Raw genomic sequence first — 20,103 nt, 5'->3', positions numbered from 1 at the left:
ACCCTCTCTCTCTCTCTCTCAACTTACCCTCTCACTCTCTCTCTCTCAACTTACCCTCTCTCTCTCTCTCAACTTACCTTCTCTCTATCTCTCTCAACTTACCCTCTCTCAACTTACCCTCTCTCTCTCTCAACTTACCCTCTCTCAACTTACCCTCTCTCTCTCTCAACTTACCCTCTCTCTCTCTCAACGTACCCTCTATCTCTCTCAACTTACCCTCTCTCTCTCTCAACGTACCCTCTCTCTCTCTCTCTCTCAACTTACCCTCTCACTCTCAACTTACCCTCTCACTCTCTCTCTCTCAACTTACCCTCTCTCTCTCTCAACTTACCCTCTCTCTCTCTCTCTCTCAACGTACCCTCTCTCTCAACTTACCCTCTCTCTCTCTCAACTTACCCTCTCTCTCTCTCTCAACTTACCCTCTCTCTCTCTCAACTTACCCTCTCTCTCTCTCAACTTACCCTCTCTCTCTCTCAACTTACCCTCTCTCTCTCAACTTACCATCTCTCTCTCTCAACTTACCCTCTCTCTCTCTCAACGTACCCTCTCTCTCTCTCTCTCTCAACTTACCCTCTCTCTCTCTCTCTCAACTTACCCTCTCTCTCTCTCTCTCTCTCTCTCAACTTACCCTCTCTCTCTCTCAACTTACCCTCTCTCTCTCTCTCTCTCTCAACTTACCCTCTCTCTCTCTCTCTCTCTCAACTTACCCTCTCTCTCTCTCAACTTACCCTCTCTCAACTTACCCTCTCTCAACTTACCCTCTCTCAACTTACCCTCTCTCTCTCTCTCTCTCAACTTACCCTCTCACTCTCTCTCTCTCAACTTACCCTCTCACTCTCTCTCTCTCAACTTACCCTCTCTCTCTCTCTCAACGTACCCTCTCTCTCAACTTACCCTCTCTCTCTCAACTTACCCTCTCTCTCTCTCAACTTACCCTCTCTCTCTCTCTCAACTTACCCTCTCTCTCTCTCTCTCAACTTACCCTCTCACTCTCTCTCTCTCAACTTACCCTCTCTCTCTCTCAACTTACCCTCTCTCTCTCTCAACTTACCCTCTCTCTCTCTCTCTCAACGTACCCTCTATCTCAACTTACCCTCTCTCTCTCTCTCAACTTACCCTCTCTCTCTCTCTCTCAACTTACTCTCTCTCTCTCTCTCTCAACTTACCCTCTCTCTCTCTCTCTCTCTCTCTCTCTCTCAACTTACCCTCTCTCTCTCTCTCTCAACTTACCCTCTCTCTCTCTCAACTTACCCTCTCTCTCTCTCAACTTACCCTCTCTCTCTCTCTCAACTTACCATCTCTCTCTCTCAACTTACCCTCTCTCTCTCTCTCTCTCTCTCTCTCTCAACTTACCCTCTCTCTCTCTCTCAACTTACCCTCTCTCTCTCTCAACTTACCCTCTCTCTCAACTTACCCTCTCTCTCAACTTACCCTCTCTCTCTCTCTCTCAACTTACCCTCTCTCTCTCTCTCAACTTACCCTCTCTCTCTCTCTCAACTTACCCTCTCTCTCTCTCTCTCTCTCACAACTTACCCTCTCTCTCTCTCAACTTACCCTCTCTCTCTCTCTCTCTCTCTCAACTTAACCTCTCTCTCTCTCTCAACTTACCCTCTCTCTCTCAACTTACCCCCTCTCTCTCTCAACCTACCCTCTCTCTCTCTCTCTCTCTCAACTTACCCTCTCTCTCTCTCAACTTACCCTCTCTCTCTCTCTCTCAACTTACCCTCTCTCTCTCTCTCTCTCTCTCAACTTAACCTCTCTCTCTCTCTCTCAACTTACCCTCTCTCTCTCTCTCTCTCTCAACCTACCTTCTCTCTCTCTCTCTAAACTTACCCTCTCTCTCTCAACTTACCCTCTCTCTCTCTCTCAACTTACCTTCTCTCTCTCAACTTACCCTCTCTCAACTTACCCTCTCTCTCTCTCTCTCTCTCAACTTACCTTCTCTCTCTCAACTTACCCTCTCTCAACTTACCCTATCTCTCTCTCTCTCTCAACTTACCCTCTCTCTCTCTCTCAACTTACCCTCCCTCTCTCTCTCTCTCTCAACTTACCCTCTCTCTCTCTCTTTCTCAACTCACACTCTCTCTCTCTCAACTGACCCTCTCTCAACTTACCCTCTCTCTCTCTCAACTTACCCTCTCTCAACTTACCCTCTCTCTCTCTCAACTTACCCTCTCTCTCTCTCAACGTACCCTCTATCTCTCTCAACTTACCCTCTCTCTCTCTCAACGTACCCTCTCTCTCTCTCTCTCTCAACTTACCCTCTCACTCTCAACTTACCCTCTCACTCTCTCTCTCTCAACTTACCCTCTCTCTCTCTCAACTTACCCTCTCTCTCTCTCTCTCTCAACGTACCCTCTCTCTCAACTTACCCTCTCTCTCTCTCAACTTACCCTCTCTCTCTCTCTCAACTTACCCTCTCTCTCTCTCAACTTACCCTCTCTCTCTCTCAACTTACCCTCTCTCTCTCTCAACTTACCCTCTCTCTCTCAACTTACCATCTCTCTCTCTCAACTTACCCTCTCTCTCTCTCAACGTACCCTCTCTCTCTCTCTCTCTCAACTTACCCTCTCTCTCTCTCTCTCAACTTACCCTCTCTCTCTCTCTCTCTCTCAACTTACCCTCTCTCTCTCTCTCAACTTACCCTCTCTCTCTCTCTCTCTCTCAACTTACCCTCTCTCTCTCTCTCTCTCAACTTACCCTCTCTCTCTCTCAACTTACCCTCTCTCAACTTACCCTCTCTCAACTTACCCTCTCTCAACTTACCCTCTCTCTCTCTCTCTCTCAACTTACCCTCTCACTCTCTCTCTCTCAACTTACCCTCTCACTCTCTCTCTCTCAACTTACCCTCTCTCTCTCTCTCAACGTACCCTCTCTCTCAACTTACCCTCTCTCTCTCAACTTACCCTCTCTCTCTCTCAACTTACCCTCTCTCTCTCTCTCAACTTACCCTCTCTCTCTCTCTCTCAACTTACCCTCTCACTCTCTCTCTCTCAACTTACCCTCTCTCTCTCTCAACTTACCCTCTCTCTCTCTCTCAACTTACCCTCTCTCTCTCTCTCTCAACGTACCCTCTATCTCAACTTACCCTCTCTCTCTCTCTCAACTTACCCTCTCTCTCTCTCTCTCAACTTACTCTCTCTCTCTCTCTCTCAACTTACCCTCTCTCTCTCTCTCTCTCTCTCTCTCTCTCAACTTACCCTCTCTCTCTCTCTCTCAACTTACCCTCTCTCTCTCTCAACTTACCCTCTCTCTCTCTCAACTTACCCTCTCTCTCTCTCTCAACTTACCATCTCTCTCTCTCAACTTACCCTCTCTCTCTCTCTCTCTCTCTCTCTCTCAACTTACCCTCTCTCTCTCTCTCAACTTACCCTCTCTCTCTCTCAACTGACCCTCTCTCTCAACTTACCCTCTCTCTCAACTTACCCTCTCTCTCTCTCTCTCAACTTACCCTCTCTCTCTCTCTCAACTTACCCTCTCTCTCTCTCTCAACTTACCCTCTCTCTCTCTCTCTCTCTCTCAACTTACCCTCTCTCTCTCTCTCTCTCAACTTACCCTCTCTCTCTCTCTCTCTCTCTCAACTTAACCTCTCTCTCTCTCTCAACTTACCCTCTCTCTCTCAACTTACCCACTCTCTCTCTCAACCTACCCTCTCTCTCTCTCTCTCTCAACTTACCCTCTCTCTCTCTCAACTTACCCTCTCTCTCTCTCTCTCAACTTACCCTCTCTCTCTCTCTCTCTCAACTTAACCTCTCTCTCTCTCTCTCAACTTACCCTCTCTCTCTCTCTCTCTCTCAACCAACCTTCTCTCTCTCACTCTAAACATACACTCTCTCTCTCAACTTACCCTCTCTCTCTCTCTCAACTTACCTTCTCTCTCTCAACTTACCCTCTCTCAACTTACCCTCTCTCTCTCTCTCTCTCTCTCAACTTACCTTCTCTCTCTCAACTTACCCTCTCTCAACTTACCCTATCTCTCTCTCTCTCTCAACTTACCCTCTCTCTCTCTCTCAACTTACCCTCCCTCTCTCTCTCTCTCTCAACTTACCCTCTCTCTCTCTCTCTTTCTCAACTTACCCTCTCTCTCTCTCAACTTACCCTCTCTCTCAACTTACCCTCTCTCAACTTACCCTCTCTCTCTCTCAACTTACCCTCTCTCAACTTACCCTCTCTCTCTCTCTCTCTCTCAACTTACCCTCTCTCTCTCTCTCTCAACTTACCCTCTCTCTCTCTCAACTTACCCTCTCTCTCAACTTACCCTCTCTCTCAACTTACCCTCTCTCTCTCTCTCTCAACTTACCCTCTCTCTCTCTCTCAACTTACCCTCTCTCTCTCTCTCTCAACTTACCCTCTCTCTCTCTCTCTCTCTCTCTCTCTCTCAACTTACCCTCTCTCTCTCTCTCTCTCTCAACTTAACCTCTCTCTCTCTCTCAACTTACCCTCTCTCTCTCAACTTACCCCCTCTCTCTCTCAACCTACCCTCTCTCTCTCTCAACTTACCCTCTCTCTCTCTCTCTCTCAACTTACCCTCTCTCTCTCTCTCTCTCAACTTACCCTCTCTCTCTCTCTCTCAACTTACCCTCTCTCTCTCTCTCAACTTAACCTCTCTCTCTCTCTCTCTCAACTTACCCTCTCTCTCTCTCTCTCTCTCAACCTACCTTCTCTCTCTCTCTCTCAACTTACCCTCTCTCTCTCTCTCAACTTACCCTCTCTCTCTCTCAACTTACCTTCTCTCTCTCAACTTACCCTCTCTCAACTTACCCTATCTCAACTTACCCTATCTCTCTCTCTCTCTCAACTTACCCTCTCTCTCTCTCTCTCTCAACTTACCCTCCCTCTCTCTCTCTCTCTCAACTTACCCTCTCTCTCTCTCTCTTTCTCAACTTACCCTCTCTCTCTCTCAACTTACCCTCTCTCTCAACTTACCCTCTCTCAACTTACCCTCTCTCTCTCTCTCAACTTACCCTCTCTCAACTTACCCTCTCTCTCTCTCAACTTACCCTCTCTCTCTCTCTCTCAACTTACCTTCTCTCTCTCAACTTACCCTCTCTCTCTCTCTCAACGTACCCTCTCTCTCTCTCAACGTACCCTCTATCTCTCTCTCTCTCAACTAACCCTCTCTCTCTCTCTCAACTTACCTTCTCTCTCTCTCTCTCAACTTACCCTCTCTCTCTCAACGTACCCTCTATCTCTCTCTCTCTCAACTTACCCTCTCTCTCTCGCTCTCTCTCTCTCTCTCTCTCTCTCTCTCTCTCAACTTACCTTCTCTCTCTCTCTCTCAACTTACCCTCTCACTCTCTCTCTCTCAACTTACCCTCTCTATCTCTCTCTCTCTCAACTTACCCTCTCTCTCTCTCTCAACTTACCCTCTCTCTCTCTCTCAACTTACCCTCTCTCTCTCTCTCAACTTACCCTCTCTCTCTCAACTTACCCTCTCTCTCTCTCAACTTACCCTCTCTCTCTCTCAACTTACCCTCTCTCTCTCTCAACTTACCCTCTCTCTCTCTCAACTTACCCTCTCTCAACTTACCCTCTCTCTCTCTCTCAACTTACCCTCTCTCTCAACTTACCTTCTCTCTCTCAACTTACCCTCTCTCTCTCTCAACGTACCCTCTATCTCTCTCTCTCTCAACTTACCCTCTCACTCTCTCTCTGTCTCTCAACTTACCCTCTCTCTCTCTCTCTCAACTTACCCTCTCACTCTCTCTCTCAACTTACCCTCTCTCTCTCTCAACTTACCCTCTCTCTCTCTCAACTTACCCTCTCTCTCTCTCAACTTACCCTCTCTCTCTCTCTCTCTCTCTCAACGTACCCTCTCTCTCAACTTACCCTCTCTCTCTCTCTCTCTCTCTCTCAACTTACCCTCTCTCTCAACTTACTCTCTCTCTCTCTCTCAACTTACCCTCTCTCTCTCAACTTACCCTCTCTCTCTCTCTCTCAACTTACCCTCTCTCTCAACTTACCCTCTCTCTCTCTCTCTCAACTTACCCTCTCTCTCTCTCTCTCAACTTACCCTCTCTCTCTCTCTCAACTTACCCTCTCTCTCTCTCTCTCTCTCAACTTACCCTCTCTCTCTCTCTCTCTCAACTTACCCTCTCTCTCGCTCTCTCAACTTACCCTCTCTCTCTCAACTTATCCTCTCTCTCTCTCTCTCAACTTACCTTCTCTCTCTCTCAACTTACCCTCTTTCAACTTACCCTCTCTCAACTTACCCTCTCTCAACTTACCCTATCTCTCTCTCTCTCTCAACTTACCCTCTCTCTCTCTCTCTCTCTCTCTCAACTTACCCTCTCTCTCTCTCTCTCTCAACTTACCCTCTCTCTCTCTCTCTCTCTCTCAACTTACCCTCTCTCTCTCTCTCTCAACTTACCCTCTCTCTCTCTCTCTCTCAACTTACCCTCTCTCTCTCTCTCTCTCAACTTACCCTCTCTCTCTCTCAACTTACCCTCTCTCTCTCTCTCTCTCTCAACTTACCCTCTCTCTCTCTCTCAACTTACCCTCTCTCTCTCTCTCAACTTACCCTCTCTCTCTCTCTCAACTTACCCTCTCTCTCTCTCTCAACTTACCCTCTCTCTCTCTCTCAACTTACCCTCTCTCTCTCTCTCAACTTACCCTCTCTCTCTCTCTCAACTTACCCTCTCTCTCTCTCTCAACTTACCCTCTCTCTCTCTCTCAACTTACCCTCTCTCTCTCTCTCAACTTACACTCTCTCTCTCTCAACTTACCCTCTCTCTCTCTCAACTTACCCTCTCTCTCTCTCAACTTACCCTCTCTCTCTCTCAACTTACCCTCTCTCTCTCTCAACTTACCCTCTCTATATATCAACTTACCCTCTCTCTCTCTCAACTTACCCTCTCTCTCTCTCAACTTACCCTCTCTCTCTCTCAACTTACCCTCTCTCTCTCTCAACTTACCCTCTCTCTCTCTCAACTTACCCTCTCTCTCAATTCAATTCAATTAAATTGACATGGCAAGTTCATTATTACTTACATTGTCATAGTATACATATCGAAAAATAAAAATATATATTTATATATAAATAAATGGTGGGACCAACAGCAATAATAATAGTAGTAGTGGACATGGGATTACCATTAACAACAACAACAATATTAATGAGAATAACAATACATTAAAGCAATGGTAGTAGACCAGTGTCAACATGACTGAGAAGACACATGACATGGTATGGAAGAGAAAACAAAACAAGATGGGAAATATTATCGACATTACTTTGCACTTTTCACTGGAGGTCCCTCAGGTTGTGGCAGGAGGACACATTTTTGGCTGCCAAAACTGCACATTTTGGCTTTTCACCCAATAAATATTAGATTTTTTTATTTTTATTTTATAGTTTCAAATTCTTTGTATTGAATTATAATTTTTGGAAAGAAATATTCTCTTAGGTCTGAGTATTTGTCACAGTGTAATAGGAAATGCAGCTCTGTCTCTACCTCTCCCCTGGAGCAGAGTGAGCACAGCCTGTCCTGTCGACCGGTCTCTATAGCCAGACTGTGCTCACTGAGCCGGTACCTAGTCAATGTTTTCCTCAGTTTTCTATCAGTCACAGTGGTCAGATAGTCTGCCACCATGTACTGTCTGTTTAGAGCCAAATAGCATTGAAGTTTACTTAGATTTTATGTGGTGACTTTCCAATAGGTGATATATTTATCTTTTTGTTTTGTGAAACTCTCTCTCTACTTACCCCCCCTCTCTCTCTACCTACCCCCCCTCTCTCTCTACTTACCCCCCCTCTCTCTCTACTTACCCCCCTCTCTCTAATTACCCCGCCCCTCTCTCTACTTACCCCCCCACTCTCTACTTACCCCCCCTCTCTCTAATTACCCCGCCCCTCTCTCTACTTACCCCCCCTCTCTCTCTATACTTACCCCCCTCTCTCTCTCTACTTACCCCCCCCCCCTCTCCCTCTACTTAACCCCCCTCTCTCTCTCTACTTAACCCCCCCTCTCTCTTTACCTAACCCCCCCCTCTCTCTCTACTTAACCCCCCCCTCTCTTCCTCTCTCTCTACTTAACCCCCCTCTCTCTCTCTACTTAACCCCCCTCTTTCTCTACTTACCCACCCATATCTTACTCTCTTACTTACCCCCCTCTCTCTCTCTCCACTCCCCCCCCTCTCTCTCTACTTACACCCCCCTCTCTCTCTACTTACACCCCCCCTCTCTCTCTACTTACACCCCCCCCCTCTCTCTCTACTTACACCCCCCCTCTCTCTCTACTTACACCCCCCCCCCCTCTCTCGACAGTATTCACCTCCACCTCTAGCCATCTCACATTGTTCCATTCTCCCCGCAGCTTTTAAACCTTCCCTCGCTTTTTGTCTAAAGCCCCATTTCATCCTCCATCTCAGAGCGCTTGCTATGTAAATGCGCCCACTTCGGCCTTGGCGCCCAGAGGTGGCGAGTGATGAGCAGAGAGCCCAGAGAGAAGAGAGCAAAAGCAGGTGGATCCCCCTGAGAGAGACGCCAGGGATCGTGCGAGAGATGGAAAACGAGGGAGAGATAGGGAGAGAGAAAGAGAGGGAGGGGTGTAGCCAAGAGCTTGGTATAGAAGTCCCCTGGGACAGAGGTATCGAAGAGGAGCTCTTCTGTCTGGTTTATAGATCAAATCAAATCACATTGTATTGGTCACACACACATGGTTAGGAGATGTTAATGCGAGTGTAGCGAAGTGCTTGTGCTTCTAGTTTCGGCAGTGCAGTAATATCTAACAAGTCATCTAACAATTCTCCAACTACCTAATACACACAAATCTAATGGAATAATAATATATACATATAAATATATGGAAGAGCAATGACCGAGCGGCATAGGCAAGCTGCAATAGGTGGCATAAAATACAGTATATACATGTGATATGAGTAAGATATGTAAACATTATTAAAGTGGCATTATTTAGAGTGACAAGTGATCCATTTGTTAAAGTGGCCAGTGATCGATCGGGTCTCCATGTTGGCAGCAGCCTCTCTGAGTTAGTGATGGCTGTGTAGCAGTCTGATGGCCCTGAGATAGAAGCTGTTTCTCAATCTCTCGGTCCCAGCGTTGATGCACCTGTGCCGACCTCGCCTTCTGGATGGTAGGCGGTGCGATATGTTGCTTTGCCACCAGCTGCCTACCAAGCAAATGATTTCAGCACAGAAAACTAAGGCTGACCGTGTATTGACATGGTCAGCCAGTTGTTGCCTGTCAACAAACCGCACTCGCCAACTCAATCATCAACTCAAATTACCGTCTTTAAACAATTTTTTTATTTCGTATTTTTTTTTGTTGATTAATGTGTAAAAAATAAAATACATTTAAAAAACACACAAAAAAATGCATCCAAAGCGGATGAACAACCTAAAAACCAGACTGAAATCCTCTCGCCGTCTCCTCATCTGACATGATCTGTGGGGACCTAACTCACAAATGTAGCTCAATCGATCCCCAAAACACTCACAACACGCACCAAAGTGCGCTTCTCTGTGTAAAACGGAATTTCCCGATTCCAGGCCCGGCATGAGTAACAGGGCTTTAACTCAAAGCTCTTAAAGTGGCACACGATCTGAATCCATCAAACGTTACCCAGATTATTTTGGCTCCCCCCCTCTTCGTAAGGATCAGAGGCCAAGGCTTTAATTCAATCCCAAAGCGCCTTTAATTGACCAATTTAGCCTTGTGCTGAGAGAGCCTGTCCATTTAAAATGAGCAATGGAAATCACAGGCCTCTTTAATCTGACATCAGAGAAGCAAGGAGATTCATCATTGTATAAACAAATGGGAGCAGGATAGGTCAGGCTAGGCTAGCTAAGAGTTTTGCTTATAACTACATTTCTGCATGGACATTTTAGGCCTCTTATTCCAGCATCAAACCAGGCCTAGTAGCCTAGTGGTTAGAGTGTTGGGCAAGTAACCGAAAGGTTGCTGGATCGAATCCCCGAGCTGACAAGGTAAAAATCTGTCGTTCTGCGCCTGAACAAGACAGCGAACCCACTGTTCACCGGTAGGCCGTCATTATAAATAAGAACTTGTTCTTAAATAAAAGTTAAATAAAAAAAATGGAAGGAGGGTTGATTAGGCTAAGCTAGGCTAGGTTTGCACAAGGCTGAAACGTAAGCTTAATTAAGGGCTAGTTAGCCTAGCGGTTGGTTCGCTATGTGTTTAGCCTGGACAAAGAACACTTGAAATTACCATTAAGGCACAGTATGACGGTCCATAAAGTGGGGACCGGCGCGAGCCAAATCCCCAAACTGGTTAAATGTAGGCTATGCATCTACCAGACAAAGATCCTTTGATTTCTTCATTATGGAAAACGAGCGTACCGTTTGCAGACTTAAGACTTTGGTATAACGAGCAGGAAAGCATCACGCAACGACCCCCTACTATCTAACCCTTCTTTACCCCCCTAAGGAAGAACGAGCTCAATACCTCAATAACAGTTACATGGCTTAATAGGAAAGGGGGGTACCTTTCTACCCACTCAAGGAGGCCGTTGAGGCTCCCATATGGGGACCCCCGACCACTCCTCCATTGACCTCGAAGTAAGCCTCCCCCCCAGTAACTCGCTAGTCACCACCCCCCCTGCTAGCATCCAAGTCTTTGAACTCGGGGGATACCCAACACAATAGGCTTTGATTTCTCTCTAGCTTTGGTTTGATGATTTTTTTATAATAGGGTTTTTTAAAGGGTTTTATAACATTTATCAGTCTGAGGTGTACTGTATTTGGCAACATGTACTTGATCAAATTCCTTATTTCGGGAAGGTGCCTTTTATTTCAAATGAACCGTGCTTAATGAGGTAAATAGCAGGTAGGTTAATTGATAGATTTCAAACGATCTTCACTGCTCTCGTCACTGAAGCGTTTCCTGACGTTTGTACAAGTGGATGTAAGCGCAATTGCGTATCGCGCCTGAGTGCACTTGCCCCAAATGTCACGGTCAGGTGGGTACAAAGTATTTTGGACCTTGACAAATGGGAAAGTCTTGTTCATATTGCCACACCCTCAAAAAGTATCTACCTCTTTTTGGCTCTGTCTACCTCCACCTCCTGTTCCAAACCGCTTCTCTCCGCGCATCTCTGGAAGACCGAGTACGACACGGTTTCCTGCTGCGTCTCTATACCGAATTAGACCGTAAGGGCGCTCAATCACACAATAGATGACCCAGTCACTACCTGAACCAAATTAACCACAGGGGGAAAAAAGGTGCTTAGAGGTCTTCATTCTTCGCTATAGAGAGACATCAAACCCTACTTTATTGCCAGACTATCCACATTAGTCCTAATAAATCGTAAATGGGAGGGAGATTTTTTTTTAAATCTAAAAAAATTAATGGAAATATTGAATTAAGAAGTAATCATGGCCGCGGGTGGTTTTCTATTTTAATTTCTCCACCCTTAACTGAAACAGTGGGATCTCTAATTAGATGAATATTGCTATGCAAATTTATGGAATGTTTTAAAAGCGCGGGACCAAGACATAATCAGTAGAATAAATAAGAAGGGAGGGGGGGGGTATGTTCTTTTTGGGTGCATGGCGGGTACGGGTGGAGTGGGGTAGATACTATATCCATATGTATCCATGTCTTTCAACATTGAGCGAGCATATCCCTTAGCGACAGCGATTCTAATACCATTATCCATGTAAATGTCCATGGTGGAACAGCAAGAAATGATTCAAGAACTGCTTTTGAAGCTCCTTTTGGAGGTTGGGTCTGTGTGTGTGTGTGTGTGTGTGTGTTCTGTGGATGAATTGTGTGTTTGCACGTGCGTCCGCATGCCTATAAATACATATAAGCATAAAGCACTGTGTGTCTCCCCCCATTACAGTAGAACTCATCTCGGGTAAACAACGATCGCGCGGTCTTGAAATGTTGAGAGCATCTTTCCCTCGAGTCGTGCCCGAGTCATTACGGAAATGACATTACCAGTCTGATCTCATCATCAGACGCCGAGCACAGATGCCCACAGCAAAAAGTGGTCCGGAGGCACGAGTTCCAGCCAAATAGGATTTACTCAGCATCTTTCCCCGTCAACTCGGTATCATTACAACAACAAAAAATGACCACTCCGTAACCAAAATCTTGGATTAGATTTACCAAGCAATGGGATTTACTCGGCAATCAGCATCGATCACTGTCGTCTGCATAGACGTGCATCAGCTCTAATACTGTAGACATGATGTCAACTCCATTACGCAAGTCCTTTATCATATTTTGCGGGTTTATTGCGGCTAATATTGCGACTAGAAGCAGCGCCAGCGTCGCAGTAGCATTACCAATTAAAGAGGTTTATTTAGAGGCCCTAGCTGGGATCGAACCCACGAGCTTGACATTGTTAATACCACACCCAATTGAACTAATTAGTGGGGTGTGTATGTGTTTTGTGTGTGTGTGTGTGTGTGTGTGTGGGGGGGGGGGGGGTTGGTACCACGATGGGGCCCTTTTCTCCAAGGAGGCTCATCTGACTGGCACGGGGGAGACTCATAGGTCCCTCGGCTTTGAGGGACCTATGGGTCCCCCTAGCCATCTGCTGCCCTGCGGCTAATACCACAATCAGGGGAGGGGTGGACGGGGTGGACGGGGGGGGGGGGGGGGTCTAGTCCACTCTAATACCCTAGGATAAGTCTATCTGCCCTGGGGAGAGTCTCCCCCAGAGGTCCTGCCTGGCTGGTTGTGGTTCAGATCTTTACTAAGCTGGTCCCTCCAGAGTCATGGCTAAAGACTGGGTTGGGGAAACAGAGGTTGTTTTTGAAGTAACCCAAACACTAACGACGACACAAAGATTATTTCACTGGGCAGATTTTGATACGTATTTGAATATGTATTACCCGGGTAATGAGATACTTTTAGGGAAAGGAGGATATCTAGCCTTTCGGTTACTTGCCCAACACTGAATGCATTCAACTGAAATGTGTCTTCCGCATTTAACCCGACCCCCTCTGAATCAGATTGGTGGGGGATAAAACCGGCACCCCGGGGGGGATTAACTGTCTTGCTCAGTGGCAGAATGACCAATTTTTATTTTTACCTCGTCAGCTCGGGGATTCGATCCAGCAAACCTTTTCAGTTACTGGCCCAACGCTCTAACCACTAGGCTACCTGCCGCCCCTATTATAGACATCAGGAGCGCGTTTGGGAACCAATACCAGGGACTGTCGATGGCAAATAATGAATTCTAATGATCTTATTATCAGTTACAGTAGGATTACAGCCGTTGAACCTTGTCGTATATGGAGTTCTCGAACCGTCACTCAGCGGCGGTAACACGAGCCACCTACGTGCACGGAGGTCACAGGCGGTGATGGGGATGTGTGCGTGTGTACGGCCGCCCAGGCTTACAGCGTCCTCTCAAGGGGCAGTGTAACACAAGGGGACCAGAGGGGAAAAGAGATAGAAAGAAGAAGGGGGGGAAAAGGGGAGAAGAAAAAAGGGAGAATGCAGAGAAAAAGGCCAAACCTGAACGTTAAACACAAAAACGCACAACAACAACAACAAAACGTTAGGGAACTTACGACGCGCGCACACTGCAGTTGTAGAAGACAAAGTCCACGCCGGCGAACATCTTGCCCGTCTCCTTGGACTTGAGGTAGAGCTTCACCACCCGTTTGTCCCCTGCAGAGACACGCACGTTGCTTAGCAACACACCATTTATGTCATGCATTGGAGACCCTGGAGATTGTAAGTGGGGGTAAAAATAGCTCCAAGAATCACAGGGACCATTAGATTTCATAAGAGCTGATAACAACGCATAATGGCCGATAAGAAATCTGCTTTAGGAACTTAAGTCTAAACGTGTCACTTCTGGGGGAATCTAAATATACGGCTCCTTCATCTCGGGGGTTTTTGAAGAGGCGTCACAGGCAACAGTGGTGTCATTGTGGCGTGATTACGCTAGAACTGATAACGATGCATAATGCAAGGTAAATGGGATCCACTTCTGAACACTCTTAAGTGTCACTTTGGAGAGGATAAATATAGAGTTGTATTTGGTGCTTTGGGGAACAATTAGGGGCCAAACGTGGGTAGTGACAGAAAAACCCTGAAAGTATTATCGAGCTATCCAAATAAAGCCATAAAAATGTGCAATTCTGTTCAAGGAAAAATCATCGAGACGAACACTGTAGGACAATAAAGGGTAGGGCATTGTAATGGCTGGAACGAAAGGAGCGCCAAGGTATTAAACACATTGACAGCGCTCCATTCCTTCCATCTCCCCCATTACTCCCTTCACCAGCCACCACACACGCCAACGGTCTTCCTTTTGGAACCTGCGACATCCTTATCGGAGACACAGTCTCTTCCTTTGCAGGTTCTGGGAAACCATGGCATCGGCGTACGCCAGAGGCGCCGGGGACCAGGCGGAGTAACTCACCTTTGTCGCGGGTGATGGGGATGACGTCACGGGCCGAGGGGGACAGGCAGTAGATGCGACCGCCCTGGATGCGCCCCTCGGTCTCCACGTAGCCCTCGAAGGAGCAGTTGACCCCCGCAGAGAGGTCGGGGACGTTGCGCGCCTCCAGCACCAGCTGGCGACAAATCAAAGAAATATTATGGGATACATTATAAAACACAGTTAAAGTGGGGGGGGACATATAATATGTCTTCCCCACCCCCCATGTAATATATACCATATAACGGCCAAAGGTTAATGTGACGACCTGCTGACCTAAATGGGCTCGGTTCCAATACGCTAGCTTAGCACTTTAGCATACAGCTGAGAATGAAGTGTGGGTGCTAGAGTGTTAGCGTAGCTATTGGAACGACAACCCGCAAGACACGCATTATTAACATCAAATCACATGCTATGGGTCACGTGCACATGGTTAGCAGATGTTAGCGCGAGTGTAGCGAAATGCTTGTGCTTCTGGTTCCGACAGTGCAGCAATATCTTACATGTAAATCTAACAGTTCCCCAACTACCTAATACACACACACACACACACACACACACACACACACATCTAAAAGGGGTGAATGAGAATATGTACACACAAATATATGGCTGGTTTACATGGGGACGTGCAACACGGCACGTCAACGTGAGGACCTGCTGACCTAAACGGGCTCTGTTCCAATGTTCCACACTAGAGTACCATGCATTGACTAAGTGCTAAGTGGTGAGGATGTTTGTGTGGATGTTTGGGAACGTAGCCTGGGAACACATTGAGGGCCAAGGTAAGTGTGGGGAACATGTTAAGGTCTTCGATGAGACAAGCACTTGGCTTATGGGAACATTCCCACACGAGTCCGACACGTAAGAGACACGCACCTGCACTTCGGACATGGTGACAGAGATGTTTTTGGGCTGGACGCTGAGCTCCACACACTGACGCTGGTCCGAGGCAAAGCGCTGGGGCTCATCCGCACGCTCACACCCGACCTTACGGGAACACCTGGAGGAGAGGACAGAGTCAAAAATAACACACACGGGTTTATTTGGCGTTCACAGTGGTTGACAGATGACACGCCACGTCCGTATGATCAGGCATCTGCAACAAACCAGACCACCAGTGCACTGACGTTCCAATTTGCACCACCAGATATCACACCACCTTCTCCGTCACAAAAAAACACGTCTCGGTGGTAAGAGAAACACACACGGGTTTATTTGGCGTTCACAGTGGTTGACAGATGACACGCCACGTCCGTATGATCAGGCATCTGCAACAAACCAGACCACCAGTGCACTGACGTTCCAATTTGCACCACCAGATATCACACCACCTTCTCCGTCACAAAAAAACACGTCTCGGTGGTAAGAGAAAATGCGCTGAACTGACACTTCGGGTGGCTCGGCAATAAAAAGTTAAAAAAAGAAAAGGAGGGGAAAATGCAAAGCGCCTCATCTTAGCCTTGATTTACCAACCGTCCCACTCAGCAGAATCCTGGCTCCCAACCACTCCCCACTGGATCTCTCTCACACACACACACACACACACACACACACACGTCATGGGGATATTGCTTGCAGACCACATTACTCATTAAACCCTAAAGGAAGATCCCTGGGGAGTTAAACAGGTATTGACCTGCCTTCTCTCAACCCCCTTCTTGAGAGGGGCGAGAATGAGGAGAGCAAGTAAGTGTGTGTCTGTCTGTCTGTCTGTCTGTCTGTCTGTCTGTCTGTCTGTCTGTCTGTCTGTGCTAGCGTATAAGCTTTTAGCGTGTCTCTGTAAACCTAACTCTAGCGTTGCTGCGAGGGCCGCTCTCCTACCACGTCGAGCGTCGCACGGCCAACGACGTTTTACTCTATTAAGCTAATGCCGCAGGGCAAAAACACAGAACGTAAATACATGCCATTCTGTGGGCTAAAAATAGATTGAGGGATGCCATCGAACGGGAAATGAGTGGCGTGCTCCGTTTCGGTCGAGGGTGGGGAAGGTCAACAGCTTCGTGACTGGAGGTCAGCAGCGTCTCGAGTTGATCTTGATTTGCATTTCCGTCGCCTTTGCTGGCCTCGTTCGCGTCTTCAATTAAAATTAGAATCACCCACCCCTCATGAAAATGCACACACACACACGCACACACGCGCGCTCATGCAAAAGGCACGCACGCACACCTGCCGGTCAGATGGAGTGAGGAGGAGTAGCTGTTGTTGCGCGGGTGGAAGCATTAATTAAGGGAGCGAACAGCAAGAACTGGTGTTTTGCCAACACTGGAGACACAATGCTGCGTGAGGACTTCACCTTTCAATGAGCCCAAATTGTACACGTTCAAACACACACAAACCAGCACACACACATCCCATAAACACACACCCTGAAGTCATGTTAGCCAGCAGGAGAAAGAGAGAGAAACACACTGTGACACCAGGTGTATCTTATATAGCTTTTGCGTGTGATGATAAGTCGCACACCGACTACGCTTTCCTAACACGCACGAAAGCACACACGCAACAATGACGTATATAAACCCTGGATTGCTGATGCTATGTATTGGCCATTGGGGGGGCTTTGAAGCCACCGGTCGGCCATATTGGCACTCCCCAGGAGAAACAGTCCTCCATAGGAATGAATGGAATTCTACAGTATTTCTTTTCAAATGTTTTAAGGACAAAATTGCATGTATTTAAGTATTTTTGTTGTGGGGACAGCAACATTAGTAAGTACTTTAAGATTTTATTTTATATAAAAATATACACAAGTTTAATGTTTAGCTCACTTTATATAAATTAAAAGTATGGAATAACACATGTAGTAGAGTGCCAAGATGGAGGCACAGTGGCTTCAGTTTGGGGAAGGCCTTTTCCTGTTTCAGCATGACAATGCCCCCTGTGCACAAAGCGAGGTCCATACAGAAATGGTTTGTCGAGATCGGTGTGGAAGAACTTGACTGGCCTGCAGAGCCCTAACCTCAACCCGGTCGAAAATCTTTGAGATGAATTGGAACACCGACTGCGAAGCCAGGCCTAATCGCCCTACATCAGTGTCCGACCTCACTTACGCTCTTGCGGCTGAATGGAAGCAAGTCCCCACAGCAATGTTCCAACACCTAGTGGAAAGCCTTCCCTTAAAAGAGGAGGCTGTTATAGCAGCAAATGGGGGGGATCAACTCCATATTAATATAATACAGTACATGGCCAAAACATCTCATTCCAATATCATGGGCATTAATATGGAGTTGGTTCCCCCCTTTGCTGCTATAACAGCCTCCTCTTTTCAGGGAAAGCTTTCCCACTAGCTGTTGGAACATTGCTGCGGGGACTTTGTTCCATTCAGCCACAAGAGCGTAAGTGAGGTCGGGCACGGAGTGTAAGCTAGACCAACTTTGTAAGATATCTTAAAATCAGTATATTGTTTTAATGCTTTCCTGTCTTGCGTAATATGGAGTAGGCTGCGTGTTGTACAAAGGCACAATCATTATTTTAATTCGGTTGTTTTTGCTTATGCATCAGCTCTAATATGCATATGGGTGTTTTGAATGAATCATCACCTTAGCAAGAGCTGTCCCGTTTCGTTGTGTTGGGCTTCGAAAGCAACGTCGACAAAACGACCGCGTTTCCCCACTCCGTTTCCGCCGGTTGTTGAACTTCTCGCTTCAAATTGATCGGTCACAGCGAGGTGACTCCTAAAAGCGCGATACTTGTTTTCGACGATGCGTGTTTGATGTGGTTTTCCCCATTGCATTTGCGCCGATGTCAGAGTGGTCAGAGGGGACAATAGAGGGCAGAGTACAAGGCCGTTAGTGACCTGCCGGTCATTTAGCGAGTTGGGTACTACCAGGGGTGCATTAGATGAGATTAACCGCGACTCAACTGGGTCACATGGAATTTTACTGTGGCTGTGGTGACTGCCGGTGTGGCAGTGATACGGTCACCGCAACATTCCTAGTGTCGACAAGGACACCTGGCACTCTCTGCAATGTTTTCGGCTACTAACAGGTCGATTCATTTATCTCCAGATCATATTGACGATGGAAGAGTCTACGGTATTCTGGCAACAACAAAACACTTTCATGCTAACGGAACTAGCATAAGGCTAACACAGAGCCCAAGTCCCGATACTCACGAATGTAGCCTCAAAAAGCATCGTATCTGCCCATAGGTGAAAGCGACGGAAGGTTTGGGAGGGGAATTTTTTTAACGAAAAGGTGACGGCAATAACAAACGTCACCTTATTTTGCCGTCGCCTTTTCAATTCTGGGATAATGCTTTACCCAGACGAGCACCCGGTTCCAGAGAAGTCGACGTTACTCGAAGGCATACCTAAATTCTATCTTGAGATTTTGTTTTTGCCCTGTCCAATTCACAAAAGCTGAAGGAGATGACTTTGCTTAACCATTGGGATACACTCATCCTCGAGCGTGAACTTACACATTGTGAAGGACACACCAGCCACAGTGGGGGTCTTTGGAGCCCAGACACTGGCCACAGGTGGTGTACTGCTCACAGCTCTCCACTGGTACCCTGCTCACCTACAGAGACAGAGACAGAAAAAGAGAGGGGGAAATGAGAGCGAGAGAGAATGCTGTTAGCATTCCAAACCAGATTAAAGAAATTAAGTGCACACCATGCTAGTAGGATGACACACACACACACGCGCATGTCTCGGACAGCACCCGGGTGTAAAAGCAAGCGTGCGTGTGCAGGACTGTGTAACAGCGAGCGACAGTATGGGAGTGTGTGCAAATGTGACTGTGCGCATGCGCGTGTGTGTGTGTGTGTGTGGAACTACTTCACAGCGATTAGAGGTAACAGCCTGCTGATGCATGTTCCACAGGATCAGCCTGTAAGTTAACCCTCTACTCTAGAGTAGGCTGATGACAGATGTCTAGCAATAGAGGATCCCCCCCCCCCCCCCCCGTGTGTGTGTGTCGGATATGATGGCTGGGTACTCTGTTTCTACTGCAGGCTCCCCTTAAAATCATGTGGTGGGAAACGGATCCCTCTAAAACGGTAAGTAAGACCACTGAACACCTCCCCCCCAGGGGTCGTCATTGGAGCAGGGTGAGGGGATCACACAGGCATGGAGACACACCTGGGCAATCAGCGACACATCCTCTGTCTCCGTCTCTCAAACACACACACACACACACACACACCACACACACACATACACACAGAGAGAGAGAGAGAGAGGCCAGCTGGAGGCGAGCCAAGTGGAGGCTCACTTTACAACAAGAGAGGGGGAGAGGTGGATGAGGAGAGGGGGATGAGGAGAGGGAGGAAGCTAGAAAAGGGACATATGGTAAAGGGACTTCATCAGGCTGAGGGGTAAGGAGATGGGCCTGGTCAAGTATGTGTGTCAGGAGACGATCATGGGATGGGGGTTCACTTGAACAGTATCTATGTGATCCTCTGTGTGTGTGTGTGTGTGTGTGTGTGTGTGTGTGTGTGTGTGTGTGGTGTGTGGGCCCACCATTCCTGTGGAGAGGTGGTGACTTGGTGGGAGCCGTCAGGTAGCCTAGCGGTTAAAGAGAGTTGGGTCAGTAACCAAAAGGCTGCTAGTTCGATTCCCCGAGCCGACTAGGTGAAAAATCTGCCGACGTGCCTCATGAGCAAGGCCCTTAACCTTTATTTAACTTACAGGAGCAATTAGGGTTAAGTGCAATAAAATAAATAAAAGCCGCTCTGGTTAAGAGCGTCTGCTAAATGACTGTACATAAGA

At 47.2% G+C, this 20,103-nt stretch overlaps 1 protein-coding gene across 2 annotated transcripts in view; it reads right to left on the bottom strand.

Annotated features, from left to right (window-relative positions):
* The window catches only part of LOC139370758 (plexin-A1-like), a 314,226-nt gene that overhangs the window by 148,571 nt on the left and 145,552 nt on the right, over positions 1–20,103 (bottom strand). For both annotated transcript variants that reach the window (XM_071110449.1, XM_071110450.1), the window contains exons 5-8: positions 18,810–18,910; positions 15,267–15,390; positions 14,370–14,523; positions 13,510–13,609 (exon numbers count right to left, since the gene is read on the bottom strand). In XM_071110449.1, the coding sequence (XP_070966550.1) occupies positions 13,510–13,609; positions 14,370–14,523; positions 15,267–15,390; positions 18,810–18,910 (479 nt within the window). The remainder of the gene's footprint in view (positions 1–13,509; positions 13,610–14,369; positions 14,524–15,266; positions 15,391–18,809; positions 18,911–20,103) is intronic.

The sequence above is a fragment of the Oncorhynchus clarkii genome, chromosome 17, assembly GCF_045791955.1.
Source record: "Oncorhynchus clarkii lewisi isolate Uvic-CL-2024 chromosome 17, UVic_Ocla_1.0, whole genome shotgun sequence".
In the NCBI taxonomy this organism is placed as follows: domain Eukaryota; kingdom Metazoa; phylum Chordata; class Actinopteri; order Salmoniformes; family Salmonidae; genus Oncorhynchus; species Oncorhynchus clarkii.
This window is presented reverse-complemented; position numbering and strand designations above follow the sequence as displayed.